The sequence below is a fragment of the Gymnoscopelus microlampas genome (genome assembly GCF_963454915.1).
Source record: "Gymnoscopelus microlampas genome assembly, chromosome: 10".
In the NCBI taxonomy this organism is placed as follows: domain Eukaryota; kingdom Metazoa; phylum Chordata; class Actinopteri; order Myctophiformes; family Myctophidae; genus Gymnoscopelus; species Gymnoscopelus microlampas.
In genome coordinates this window covers 44,654,047-44,669,464 of record NC_139947.1, presented here as the reverse complement: position 1 = coordinate 44,669,464, position 15,418 = coordinate 44,654,047, and the positions used below count along the sequence as shown (strand labels likewise).

General features: G+C 43.3%; 1 protein-coding gene across 1 annotated transcript in view; it reads right to left on the bottom strand.

Moving 5' to 3' along the window:
• LOC311053363 (monocarboxylate transporter 1-like) overlaps positions 1-15,418 on the bottom strand; it is a 30,224-nt gene that overhangs the window by 4,354 nt on the left and 10,452 nt on the right. Inside the window, exons 2-4 of the mRNA XM_084068854.1 lie at positions 8,939-9,237; positions 1,359-1,502; positions 428-1,222 (exon numbers count right to left, since the gene is read on the bottom strand). Of these exons, the coding sequence (XP_083924980.1) occupies positions 428-1,222; positions 1,359-1,502; positions 8,939-9,155 (1,156 nt within the window). The 5' untranslated portion in view covers positions 9,156-9,237. The remainder of the gene's footprint in view (positions 1-427; positions 1,223-1,358; positions 1,503-8,938; positions 9,238-15,418) is intronic.

The window sequence follows — 15,418 nt, the reverse complement described above, 5'->3', positions numbered from 1 at the left end:
GTATTATTTATAATAATGTATGTAAACTGTCTATAATGAAATATAGCAGGGAGCAATTCAATGTTCAGCAAACAGTGAATAAAGCATGCATATCTAAAGTTAAAAAGACCAGGTGCTGGGAAGAGATAAATATTAAAGGAAAAAATAGTCTGTACATTGGATCCAGCTCCAAAGTTGTTTATTACCACTAAGGTGACGTTTCGAGCCTAGTAGCTCTTCCTCAGACAAAAATATTTTTGTCTGAGGAAGATATATCATTATGACGTATGACTTTGGGCGTTTGGGCACGTTTTCAGCCTAATCAGAGCACATTTGACTTCCATTATAAAATGATAGACGGCCAGACTCCTGCAGAGCCACGACGTAAAGAAACATAAACAAATAAATTAAAGAAAACCGTCCCTCTGCCTTATTGTGACCTCCTTACCTGTCATCGGTGGGCCCAGCAGCACCGGCGCACACTCCACGATGGTGACCAGGCCCACGGCCGAGGAGAACCTCGGGGCCCCCACCAGGTCCATCAGCGTCTCGAACAGCACGGAGCTCAGCCAGCCGAATGCGAAGCCAAAGAAGATGGCGTAGATCACGAAGCCGGTGTAGTCAGACGTCACCGGCACACACAGGTGGCACACTCCGTTGTAGAGGACGGAGGCGGCGAAGAAGTACTGGATCCTGGGACGTACCCACTTGGTGTTGGCAAGCAGGCCCATGGAGGGCCTCGCAAACATGTCCACGAAGGCCAGCACTGACAGCAGGAAAGCCGCCTTGTTCTTCTCAATGCCCTTGCTCTTGGCGTAGTTGGAGAGAAAGACGAGAGGCGCAAAGAGGCCAAAGAACATGAAGACGTTGCCGAAGAGGTAGAGCAGGAAGCCGCGGTGTTTGAACAGCGTCAGGTCGATGAAGCTGTTGACGGTCTGCATGCACGTCTTCTTGGGCTCCGGCTCGCCCAATGCCGAGCTGGCACTCTTGGCTGGCAGGGGTTTGGGCCCGATGGGCCGCATGAGGGAGCCGGCCACGCAGCAGTTGAGAAGGAGCCCTCCGAGGATGAGAAAGCTGCCTCGCCAGCCAAAGTGGTCGAACAGCCAGGAGTTGAGAGGCGACAGTGTAGACAGGAACACGGGGCTGCCAGCCATGGCTATGCCGTTGGCAATGGGCCGGCGCTCAAAGAAGTACTTGCCGATCATGGTGAGGGCCGGGTTCAAGTTGAATGCCAGGCCCAAACCTGGAGGAGATGGAAAAAATAACAGATGGGGGGATTGTATGAGAATCTGACGCATGCTACATTTATTTACATGTTCATTATTTAGAACTACTTCTATGTGGTACATTGAAGCTGGAGTGAATAAAAGTCTACTGACCTCCCACCACTCCAATGAAGAAGTAGAGCTGCGCCAGGGAGTTGCAGAAGGAAGCAGCGATCAGCCCCGATCCCGCCAGACAGCCACCCACGAGGATTATTGGTCGACTGCCGAATTTATTCACAAGTATACTGCTGATTGGACCTGGAGAGAAGACAGAGAGGGAGTTTGAGTGATGTTTGATGAGGAATATGATTACATACCATGGTTCTATGAGTCATGCGAACATTATTGTTTTCTGCCATATGTATTATTAAGATGCAAATCAACAAGGACTGAAGGTGGGTTACACAGCCAGAGTGCATTTATTACTGAGCAACTAAACCATTATACGGCAGGATTGTAACAAAGACAGCAAGTAAATCATACAAGGAAAATGGCAATGGACAAATTGCAACAATTCCCATTGTTCACCTGCAGGTGGAGGTAGAGGGTAAAATATTAAAAACTAAAAAGGAAAGAGAGGGAAGGTCAATGCAATACAATGAGAGAAGGGAGCAAGAAAGGGCAGAGGGAAAAAGGTGAAGAAAAGATGCCTCTGAATGGGTCTCAGGGAGTCAATGCATCGTATCGTGACTCATTGTGAGCTCATCGTATCGTGACTCATTGTGAGCTTGTAGATCAGCTATTTTTGTTCTTACTCCTAGGTTGTAAAAACATGTATTAATTGTCTGTGAGTCTGTAAAAGCTCTATAGTGTTCTGTGCCAGTGGCTTTTGGCATTGCACAATGACCTTGTTCACCCCTCGGGCTGCCTCTGACTTCAGACAGACAGTCAAGGTGGGGCGTCCAAGTTGTTTTCTTTTTTCTGGACCTGTTAATAAGCTTGATTGTCTGGGGGAGGTAACTGTTTAGCAATCTACTGCCAGTGGCTCTGTGGCTACGAAGCCACTTACCATCTGGTAGCATCTGAAAAAGTCTGTGGTTGGTGTGGCTATCAGCATGCCCATTGTAGTGCATCAACGCACTATATGACAGAACAAGTGTCCCATGGTGCTGTTAATATGGTTATAATCAGAAGCCTGATGGTGTACAGTACAAACGTACTGCTGTGTTTTGTTTAGTTTTCCTTTGAGGTTCATCGGTCAATACACTATTGATTTTGCACAAAGAATAGGATAATTCCAAGTAGAAGCCATGTCAGCATAATACCTTCCCAGATGTACTGTAGTCCTAGGCCCTATATGAATGAGAAAGTGAGTGAGATTCTAACTGAGACCTGTGTGTGTGTGTGTGTGTGTGTGTGTGTGTGTGTGTGTGTGTGTGTGTGTGTGTGTGTGTGTGTGTGTGTGTTAACTTGCAGCAGCAGAGCGGTCAGAAGAATGGAAAAGGACTCACACACACGCACATACTCTACTGTACACACACAAGCGGTAAAGGGCAGGTAGACAGAAACCAGAAATACACACATTCTCCAGTGTTGAGCATGTACTGTGTAAGCTGCTGTGAAGCATCTGACTGAGATACATTGTATGAAAGGCGCTGTACAAATACAGATTTTAAGCTACTATATGAATGATCTCCAAATATAGCCAGATTCTAACGCCCCCATTCAAGCCAGCCAAGTCTCATTGCCATTCCTCCAGAGTACTGCCAGTTGGGATCCATTTTCCCAATGTAGGCTTAAATCCCTTCACACAGCCCTTGGAGGTCTGCCCTTGAAATTTGTATACCAACCAGGCAACCACATTAGCAGAGGGGGCACGCGCACATGTGTGTGGCTGCATGCATGCACAAAATACCTACAGTACCTCTTGGACAAGGGTAGAGGCAACCTAGTTAATGTATTAAAAGAATTATTATAATAACAATGCACTTTAGTTGTATAGCACCTTTCATACAAAAATGCAGCTCAGATGGCTTTACATTAAAGCGAATAAAAAGTGTGCAGCACAAAGGTGACATGGCTGATTGCCATGTTTGGTTTGATGGGTTGTCGCAGGCAGCACAAAGTTTCCACACCAAGTGCCACACCATGAATAGAAAGGACTCGGAGCCATGTACATATGTGGCTTTGATGTTAGCTGGCATGTCAAACACACGCGCAACATTCATGACACCCTAACACATGTACCCCAGCACATTTAGACCTGAGGATGATTCTAAAAACACCTTCTTAAGTACTATGTTTTCTGAAAAACTTTTGTCACTGTTATATATACACAATATATTTCTCAGTTTATGTAGCAGTAGGAAAAGCTTGAGCTTAAACCTTTGGCGTTTACTTGACAGAATAATCAATACAAATGAAAGACAGACATTCAGATTTTAATAAGGGCAAATGAAACACATTTCTACATACATTTTCATCTGCTACAGAGGCTGAGAAATACATAAAGAAATATAGCAAGTAACATCTAAAATGTCGTAGACGTGTTCCCGGCATTAAGGTATAAACACGTATGGGTTACAACAGGTCTAAATGGGTTAACTCTGAGAGTGTAAACATTGATTGATGCAGGCCCATTTTCAAACGCTCTGAGTTAAATTAACACTGCAATCACATAGAGACTTACACAACTCCTCTATGGCAGTGGAATTCCTGGTGAGAGAGCTGTTGCCAAGTGGACAAAAAAGGGAACTCACAGTGAGTCTGCATCCACTCACTACACACCCAAACCCACACACACACATACACACACACACACGGAAACAGCAAAGCGCACACAAGCGTGTCCTTAGTGACGCACAAACACGCGTACAGGGACACAAATCATTTGTGACAGTCTTTATTGTGGTCTGGCAAGAGACAAAGGGGGCAGTGATCGGTGTTCTCTGAGATATTACATAAACAATTAGTTCTCCCCTCTCCCCATCTTTCTCTCTCTCGCTCTCTGTGTGTGTGTGTGTGTGTGTGTGTGTGTGTGTGTGTGTGTGTGTGTGTGTGTGTGTGTGTGTGTGTGTGTGTGTGTGTGTGCCAGGAGAGCGGTGGCGAGAGGAGAGAGCAGCACATGGCTCTGTCGGCGTCAGCAACAAAGGATCATGAACCGGAATTACATTTTGCAGCTGTGACATGTGTCCCCAAATTGTGCATGCAGTGATGCTCATGTGTGTTGTAAATGAATTGGTGACAGATTCTACATGAGAGGCCTTGTAATCTTGTATTCTACGGTCAGATACACAATGTTCTTCCATATTATTATATAATAAAATCATATGAAGAGGAATAAAAATAGACCAAGAACAGGTGCTGAGTCAGAGTAGAATAAAACAAATATGATAAGAGCATTGATATATTCTCCCTTTGTGTCGCTCTCTCCAACAACTGACAGGGTTATCCCTGGCAAAGATGAGGCATATTCCTCCAGCAGGTCAATTACTTGCAGAAACAAAATATCCCTCCACCTTGATTGAAAAGTTATTCATGGTCACCGGCACGCTATTATTTTAAAATGTTGTTATTAGAATTTCTTTGATCAGGTAATCAGTTCACCAAACTAAAATATAACAAATGCACCTGGGGATGCCAACCCTGCCTGTAAGAAGATCTCTTGTTCTCTTGATTGCCACCTTGGCCTTTGAGCTTTTTTGTTCCCAGAAGATAATCATCTCTTTGGGGCAGCCTACTGATTATTCGACCCAAAAGTTAATCATTTAGTTGGGGCAGCGTACTGATCCTTCTCTCTAAATGTCATGAAAATCTACACATCTGATCTACATTTTATGTTGCTAAAAAACCAACAAACAAACACAAACAGGCAGGACCGATTACAATACCCTGCAACTCATTGCATGAATTAATGTGTGCATAAATCTAATAAAAGGCTACTTGCATAGGCTGTGCTTGCTTGACTAATTAAAAACCTCAAGGAAAAATAGAATCCCTACCCTCAGGATGTGACAGTTTACCATAAATATACTTGTTAGTTGAATTGCATCCTTCCCATGTTCAGCATTGTCTTTTAGACTCTATTCTTAAATGGTGGGCTTCTAAGGACTTTTCAACTGGCACAAGAGACAATATAGCCTTTAAATACAGTATAAATCATAGGGGCAAAACCAAATCTAATAACAAAATATAAAGATCACTTTGTGTGCTACAGTTCATTTTGTTAACCATTGTGTCGAAAGACATTTTGCGCTACAACCAGTTTAGCAATTAGGGGTTATTTCAGGTTTGACTCAAATCTAATCTAAAAAACTACCACTATTCTGGATGCTTTATGATTAGCAGTGGCCTTGTACTAATAAAGACACGAAAGACTACGATAATTTCAGTCCCTCCCACGGACTGAGCCTTATCATAACTTGCACACACCTTGGCTTACACTGAGAGATCAGGAGACATTGCGTGGTAAGTGTCTGAGTGACAGCAAAGTCACCCTGGGACAGCGCATAAGAGAAATCATGCTCAGTGAGACCCTGGCTGGCTAAGCAGGGTTCTGTCCATTGGCTAAATGCACTGGACCGTAAACTGAGTGGCTGAGGGGAAATCTCTGTCTCACTCGGAATCACTCCCAGTACAAGAGCATTAACACATAACCACAGCCACGGTCACACACTCTCCACACTCAGGGCTTGTGCAGATCGCATGCTGAAGGAGAAGAAGACCAAAGTTCAACGGACGTAGACCTGCCACTCCGGTCTGTGAATACCTGATTCTCTCAGTCCGCTTTATTTGAATGGCTGGAAAGGACCATTCAATTTGTTTTAGTTAACCAAAAAAAGTCTCATTGGCATTATTAATACTAGACAGGTGCCTGTAGGGCACGGCCTACTCGGGAACGATGAAAAGTCGGGAACGATGCAAGCTGGGAATGCATGCCCCACCCAGTTATGCAATACCTGTTATACCCAGTGTCATTGTACCCGTTGTAACCGTCTGTCTGTCCCTTTTATGCCCATATATAGAGATATCTGTACTTATCCGTCTGCCTGTGTCCCTTTTATGCCCATATGTGGCATATACTAAGGTCATCAGTATATGTTCATTATATACCCATGCTGTATATGGGCATATCGATCGGATCTACAGATCTGGACAACCGAATCTCCATATATGCCTATATATGGGCATATCGGTCGAATCAGCGGTTCTGGACAACCACCTATCTGACCGACTTCATGCTAAAAGTGTTTGCTGAAGGAAAAATAAAGGCCTATGATTTAAATATGGCAGGGTGTCACTTTAAGACTCAAGGTAAATGCCAGGTTTCAAAAACGGTGGTCAAATATAATACCGTCTATCTCTCTCTCTATGTGCCTTTTTTCCCTGTTTCCACTGATGTCGCCACTCTGCAGCTTATTATGGTTGTCTACTGCCCCAGTATGAAATCCCATCACATTTTGGTGACCTATGCAAACGTCTTTATGCTGTGTGTTCTGGCCAGTCTCCTCTTTGGTTAGTCAGCTTCCTCTGTCCTCCTCTGAGTTTTAGTGATGAATGAGTGAGCATGTGCTCGTTCGTGCGTACGTGCAGCACCTCATGTCTGACCAATAAGCTAGACGGCATGCCCACATAGTGACATCATCAACTGGCGACACACAAAAGCGCCTTGTGCCCTTGCAGAGGAGAATGGCAGAGGGGCCACGGGTATGCACAATGGCATGTTGCATCCAAGTAAGAGTATTGTGTTACATCCACTCCACGTGAGGAACATGAACAGACTGTGGACTGTGTTATTCAAACAACTGACATCTGACTGTGGCGTCAATGACTGCTATTCTGCTCCACCTCCTCCACCTAATCATGGCAGTTCCCATTCCATGCAAGCATATCATACTGAATAGGACAGAGTACAGGCAATGAAAACAGGCAGCATGCTCTGCTTTGAAGAGGTCGAATGAAGGGGATAAGGATGTGCTGCTACACAGTAAAATCCGGAGAGTTAAACTTGCTTGTAGATCTGCTATTTTCAATTTGCGACACTGGCAACGCAACTAAGTACTGTATAAATCAGGCTTTAATTTAACTCTGAGACTGTAAAGACTGACCCAAGTGAGTCCATACTAAATTGCAGAGAGACGTTAGATAAATGCGTTGGTGAGAACAAACCAAATATAACAATCCACTTTACTTACCACAGTTATGGAGAGATACAAAACCGAGGGAGGAGGAGGCCATTCTAAATTGATATATGGACAAAGCAATGTCCACTCCCTCCCACACCTAACCCTGGTTCAAAGAGTGGATAAAAGACTTCCTGTATGCGTGTGTGTGTGTGTGTGTGTGTGTGTGTGTGTGTGTGTGCGTGCGTGCGTGCGTGCGTGCGTGCGTGCGTGCGTGCGTGCGTGCGTGCGTGCGTGCGTGCGTGCGTGCGTTTCTCATCCACATAGCATCCCTCTGTCTGTTGCCCTGACGTTTACAAAATCTTGAATGAGAACAGGCAACTGCTGCCTGGTAGTGAATTAAGTCTGAAACTAAGTCACTGTCTCCCTTTCTTACATCCCACCTTGTTAGACTCAAAAGAGTGATAAAATATAGTTTTATTTGGATAATTATGGTTGTGTCTAGCTGTAAGAATGCGGTGAGCAAAAGGGCAGAGAAGAAGAAGAGCAGGAGGAAGGGAGGAAATCAGTAAGAGTAAGAAAAATGCTTATTTTTGTTTTCGTTCTGCGTCAGCAGAGAGGAACAAGATAAGATAAAACCTTGTGAGAAATGCAAAGAACCACAAAAAAGAGCCTGGAGACAGAGACACACACAAATATAAACCTAACACACACATTTTCCTAACTCCCACCGTATGCCTTGTCCAACACCCTCCACCGCCCCATCTTTCTCCCTTCCCCTCCCCCGTCAGTGGAATGAGAGCGGCTATTTACCTTACACATGCACACTCAAAAAGACCTCCAAGCCTCTCACACATTATTCCTAAACCTGCAAGACTCAGCTAGCGTGTCTCCATGCATGTACGTATGGGTGCGTGTGTGTGTGTGTGTGTGTGTGTGTGTGTGTGTGTGTGCGTGCGTGCGTGGGGGGGGGGGGGTTTATCACACACACACACACGCCCGTGTTTAGCGAGAACAGTCGGGCACAGACCTGCGCGCAAAATAAAGCATGTGTGCAGACTCTTTTTTGTTGGGTTCGAAGCATGTGGTATTTTTTAACCAGGAAGTTACCCCCTGCACAGTAGAAAATGTGAAATACTGGGATAAGTTGCCCCTCTCCCTCTTATTTCAGGGGCATTTTGAGATGTCAGGGGACATGCACTATTTGCTCTTTTTGTGGCAAGCATTTATGGAACCGATTCCACAGAAATGAGAATTGTGGGAGTTATTCACAAACATCGCATTCCTGTTATGTCAATGATAGCTTTTTCTATGCAAAGATTAAAAAACATTAAGTTACCCCATGAAGCATGGTGAAATACTAACCTGAGCTGGAAATGTTTAACAATTTCAGCAGAAAATAAAGGGAGACAACTGTATGATGTTTTTAAAGGCAGCATTAAGACCTACAGTACCTTAAGTTTCAGGCCTAATTTTTAATCTGATTGTGTGTGTGTGTGTGTGTGTGTGTGTGTGTGTGTGTGTGTGTGTGTGTGTGTGTGTGTGTGTGTGTGTGTGCGTGTGCGTGTGCGTGTGTGCGTGTGTGTGACCCCAAACCCCCTAATGTATATCATCTCTCTAAGCTGCGCTCACCTCCGGCGTACATGACAGCGAGCATGATGGAGGAGATCCAGGACACCTGGCTGGGCGTGGCATCAAAGATGACCTCAATGTCCTTGAAGAAGACCGTGATGGATTTGGGGAAGGCATAGGAGAAGCCGATGGAGATGAAGGCCCCGGCCACTACCGCCCAGCCCCAGCCGCCCTCGGGAATGGTGTACCCCTGCGGCCCGCCCAGCGCTGGAGGCATGTTGTCTGGTCAAAAAGAGATGGCGGAGGGAGGAATAACACAGACGCGCTGAGAGGGAGACTGAGAGACTCAGGACTTGCACCTGTGGAGAGAAGGAAATGGGTGAGACGGTCAGGGATTGGGGATGGTGTTTACTTGTGTGTACCTGCAGTTGAAAGATATCTGACTTTGATCTGACTTATTCTAATGTTTCCCTTCATCTGGATACAAAGGTGTTAACTAGATGAATGTATTGTAAATTGAAGAGGAGAGGAGAGGAGAGGAGAGGAGGGGAGAGGAGAGGAGAGGAGAGGAGAGGAGAGGAGAGGAGAAGTGAGGCTAGTTTAACTTAACAATTTTCCAGTTCAGTTGCCAAGTGTTGCCACGGCAAGAGAGGAGGATCTCTGCCCCGAAGGAATCTGTGCCAGGCCATATGCCAGCGGACTAGTAGCAGACTAACCTTGCGTCACCAGTCTTTCCACCTCGGAGGAAAGCCTGGTATTCGTTATTAATGGCCCGTGTGATCCGGTCTAGGCCAAAAAAAAAAAAGAAGCAATTTCTCTTTCCGGAATTTTCCGTTACGGTTTGGCGGAGCCGCTTTTTTTTGGTTCCCCCTGTTGTTTCCCCAATCCCTATTTAAATGGAATAGAATTTCCCCGTGGGATAATAAAGGTAGACAGACGCTAAATAGTCTCCGCAAAGTACACTCACATTTATATTTAAAAAATAAGCTAAACTACGCCGCATCAAGGATTTTATTAGGTAGGCCCACGGACGGACCTACTGAATTTTGGGGTGAAGTCTTTCCGGATTTGCTGTTCCGGCCGCCTGATGACGTGGATGACGCACCTGGTGACGTAGGGTTACTTCCACTCCCGACCGGATCATAGACCCGAAAAGGTATGCTTCCCAGGCTAGTAGCAGACAGGCTGAATACGCAAAAGTCTCATTCACTTTATGGTCCTATGCTAAGATGATGATGACCTGAACAGAGTGAACAAAAACAGGCCTTAAAGCAGCTTTGGTGTGAATGGCAGGCCTCGCCTGATCCTTATTTTGAAATTCAATGTACAATTATTACAGTATTGACCATGCATATTCACACAGCAGCCATTTTTCTCTGACTTTTTATTCAGTGGTGGAAAACCCTCCCTCCAAATATGAAGTATACACAGTACCACTCAAATATAGGCCAAACATCACTGCTATTTATGGTCTGCCCTGAGATCAACTCAGCTACTGTTTGGGCCATTTGCCTTAGATGGTCTCTAGTGGTCACAGTCACAAAAGCACATGGACTTTCTCACTTCAACTTCAACCATATCACTTTACTTTACTTTCCAATCATATTTTCAACTGTGTTTTTTATTTGCTCACTTTGATAGCCCATGTATTTAATAATTATAAAGCATACCAAATTGGAATTCCTAAGTTATAAATTAATTGCAATGTAAATATAGTAACCTAATTATAATGCCATACAGTACTTTGATGTCCACAACACAATGTAAGCACTGGTAAAATAAACAGCGTGCCTCTGTAGAAACATTATGAGAAGAAAAGATGAAGGGAGAATAAATGGGATATCACCGAATAAAGCTGCAATCCGAATAATGAATAATTAATTAATGTTATTTCAACCAATCGGTATGGTACAGTATGTTAATACCATATGCCTAGTACAGTACAACTGGAGTGGAGGTGGTACTCTTCCATTGAGAAATGTAGACCCAGCAGTGTTGGGTAGAATACCGTCTGGTTGACAGGTAGCCCTGCGTGAAGTTCATAAGCCCAATATCTCAGTTGGCCAAGGGCGGATTCTCTCTTGAACGCACGGTTGATATTTGTTTTCCCAATGCAGGGAGACCCGCGTTTGAATCCCGGGTGTTACAGTTGAAATGAACTCTTTCCCTCGGGAGAGGACATCGAATTTACGGATTGCAGCTTTAAGAACGTCAGCGCGACAACGCTCAATGTGCCGTGCCAATGAGCGAATCATTTCCATGCTACATACTGTAGGCACCTATTTCCTTCACACAGATAACCTACTGTAAGCTCACAAGGCACATAGCCAATGTACAGAGATATGGATGTTAGACTAGGGGGGAAAGGTCAGACCAATACAATGATTTGCACTTGCATTTGCAAATGCTCCCAAATATATATTTAAGGTCGTACAGATTAAACTTTGGGAGGATATGCAAAAAAAACACCTTTGCAATTTAGAGCCCTGCTTGTAGTGGCTAATGAGCAGCCAGATCAGCATCTCCCCTACATGGCACTTAAGTCTGTTGACTGCACTGTAAACAACTGTGTCCTACTAATCATTACTCTGTTAGCTGGTAACTGGTTAACTCAGCCCTGACATTACAAGACCTCCTGACATCCCAGTCTTATAATTGACATGACATGTATAGCTGCATGGGCTCCAGTTCTGACTCCTCTACTACTTTGCTGTCACTCTTCACCATAAAAGACAGTTATAACACTCATTTACAATTTAGGCATGTATCAGTGTTATTCAGTTTAAGTAACTTTTACAGAGTGCAGGCTCGGAGTGAGCAGCATGAATCCTAGTCAACCAATTAGCGAGTTTTTACCTCATGAGAGATATTCACATACAGTAGGCTACACCACAAAGTCATTAACACACATTTATGAGTTAATGCTGCTGTGTCAGCGTTCACAGACTTCACACAGACGTACTAGAGAACTGTCAGACACAGGATCTCTTATGTCTTGCCTAAATGTTGACTGTGTGAGTAATATGTGTCAATGGATGTGTGCGTCAGGGTCTGAAAATAACTTTTGACCTCACCAGCCAAATATAAGGCAAACGTCTTATCAACCAAAAATAAAATGTGCATACACAGTCTTTTTGTGTTGCATAATCATATACTGTACATTTAATCTGCATAATACATTATGGTGGTAAATGAAAACTAACACTAAATAAATGATCGGTGGCCTGCGGGCCAGAATTGGCCTGTCAGCGATAATAATTTACAATATCTGACAATCCCACATGTAGACAATAACGTCCAAACAGTAAATCTACTCCCACCTCAAGAATACTTTTTATATTTATTTTTATCCGCGGTAAGAGTGAATGACACACAGGTGTTTCACATGCCTTAAACAATACACTCTTTCTCTCTGTATCTAAGAAGAGACCTTGAGCATGACTGTTTCATTCCTGAAAAAAAACGTGTTTATTTATTAACTTCTGTAGCTAATTTGTTAAAGAACACATTTATACAGACCGCCTTATATTATTATAAATAAGGCGATCAGTTTAGAAAAGGATTGGTCCGAGGCCAAACTTATTTACTGAGTCACCAATAAAGAATTTGTGAGGATGTTTTATTAACTACATCTCAAGGTTTACTGGACATCACTGTTATAGCACATGCCAGCATGGTGAGAGTACAGAACTGACAGATTAGTGTAGATCTAGTGTGCCACCACAACGTCCTTCGTTCATGTGTGCTGTATGAGCCACCAAGATTGATATCTTGTCACAAATGTTACTCACTCTGAGCTATCAATGCTGATATTTTGTTGCAACGGAAGTCACTGGTGTTGGGTGGCTTTCGAAAATTTAGACCCTGAGGAGGGGGGGGGGGGACATGGAGATTTTACTGTCTCACAACAGCTTTATTTCATAAGTAACTTGCTCATCTGTTTGGATCCACTTCAAGAACGTTAGAGGGAGCGAGAGAGAGAGAGAGAGAGAGAGAGAGAAAGAGAGAGAGAGAGAGAGAGAGAGAGAGAGAGAGAGAGAGAGAGAGAGAGAGAGAGAGAGAGAGAGAGAGAGAGAAAGAGAGAGACACACACACAGACAGACAGACAGACAGACAGACAGACAGACAGACAGACAGACAGACAGTGTACTGTATGTGTGTGTGTGTGTGTGTGTGTGTGTGTGTGTGTGTGTGTGTGTGTGTGTGTGTGTGTGTGTGTGTGTGTGTGTGTGTGTGTGTGTGTGTGCGCGTGTGTGCGTGTGTGCGTGCGCGCGTGCGTGCGTGCACAAGTGCGTGCGTGCACAAGTGCGTGTGTGCGTGCGTATGTGGGAGAGAGAGAGAGAGAGACCCTGCATATCTCTGATGGTCGTATCTAAATAAAGTCTAAAAAATACAAATACTCACGAAAGTAAAGTATACCATAATGTTTCACTTAACCGTACTCAAGTAAATGTACTTCATTACTGTGTCCACCACCGCCTAAGCAGATAAAATATACCGCATGTTATCAAACACCAACACATGTTTGTGCACATACACATATAGCTCTCCAAAGGACTGATAGACAGCAACATTAGAGATTAATGCAACTGTACACATTTATGTGAAAGGGTCCATTTGTCATCTATTCTAAATTCCTCTCAGCTCAGAAGACATGAAGATTCAGCAAAGACTACCCAATCACCTCAACATATCTTACCTTTTCTGAAAAAACTGTAGGTAGGCCTACTGTAGGTACCAGTGAGCCTTTTCCCTAGAAAGAGTGTATTTTTGATTTGTATAGCAGTCCAAAGTTTTTAAAGGAGGAGTATGGGGTTTAGGTGCAGGTGAAAACATTCAGGCGGTCATTAGACTAAGCGTCAACTTCCACATAATCTTGTTTTTCAAGTCACATGACTTTATTTTTAGGCGGGTACGCATGCTACTAAAATCATTCCCAAGGAGAGCTAATGGGCCTAAGGCAAACAAACAACAGTCTTGTAAACAGTTTTTAAAATAAATTGTAGAAAAAATTGACCCAACAGTGTGCAGGCAGCCATCGACAGGATCTTTTGTTAACCACTATTCAAGCCACGCTGTTAAAAGATTTTTAAAAAATAGCCGATCTACAAGTTCACAACACATCACGTCACAATGCGCTGTGAGCTTGTATTTTTTATTTCTTTATTATCATGATTATTTTTGTAAATGTCCTTGACTATAATAACATGCTCAAAATAAGGATGCCAGGGTGAGATCGGTTAAAGGGATATTTCACTTTCAAAAAAACTTTTGGTCATTTTATCATCTACTTGGGTCTTTGTGAACCCCCAGACAGTTTTTAAGTTGCTTGATTAATTATTTAGATATTTGATATTCATTTTATCAGACACGCCCCCTTCCTATACAAACCCATTGTAACTTCAAACTCCATTTTAACCTTGTTAGATTCATCAAAAACACCCGTCCTTGGTTCTGGTGACTCACCTTGCCCTCCTAATACGTGAGGGGGCCGTGTTTTTCCGATTACTTTTTTCATTTATTTTATTTAATTTTTTTTCATTTTCCCAAAAAAATATTAAAAATAAATGAAAAAAGTAATTGAAAAAACACGGCCCCCTCACACATTAGGAGGGCAGGATGAGTCACCAGAACCAAGGACGAGTGTTTTTGATGAATCTAACATGGTTAAACTGAAGTTTGAAGTTATAATGGGTTGGTATAGGAGGGGGGCGTGTCTGATAAAATTGATATTAAATATCTAAATAATTATTCAAGCAACTTAAAAACTGTCTGGGGGGTTCACAAAGACCTGAGTAGATGATAAAATGACCAAAAGTTTTTTTGAAAGTGAAATATCCCTTTAATAACAATGTAGGACGTTTAATTCAAACGTCCTACATTGTATTCAGATCAACGCCCAAACCTGTGCTGTGGCAGACCATAAATCATGTTCTATCCAATGACAATATTTTCTTTTTTTTAGACAACAGTGGAAAAAGCCAAAAGCTAACAACATGGAACTTTTCAACCTCCTCTAATATTTTTAACCACTCTTCCAACAGGAAATGATGCATCACCTCCTGGGGTCGACTGAAGCGGCCATGCACGATTCAGGGCGGTGGCTCACATGCCATGTTGTTTTAAGAATAATATGAGGACATATTTTTGCTGCTTATTGTGTTGAAAAATCTAACAACGCCTAGACTAAAAGTATATATATTACTCTGTTTTATAGAGCCAACCTCTTCACTCAAACTTAAATTGTGTTGCCAAGAGACCCCAAGCACCTTCTCAATGGTACATGACATGTACCAACAAAAAGCGAACATCTGAATCACTCAATGTGGGGTGAAAGGTTGCACACAACACAACAACAACAACTCTACAGGCACTTTCACTTCCTACTTTGTCCACCACAGCATGGTGGTGGTGACACATTAGCTACTGTACAGTATAACAGGCATCAGCGAATCGCCTGGTAACAAGTTCAGCGAATTGCCGTGGTAATTTGATTATTTGCACGAGGGACACAGCTAGGACTCTGAGCCACGGAGGAAT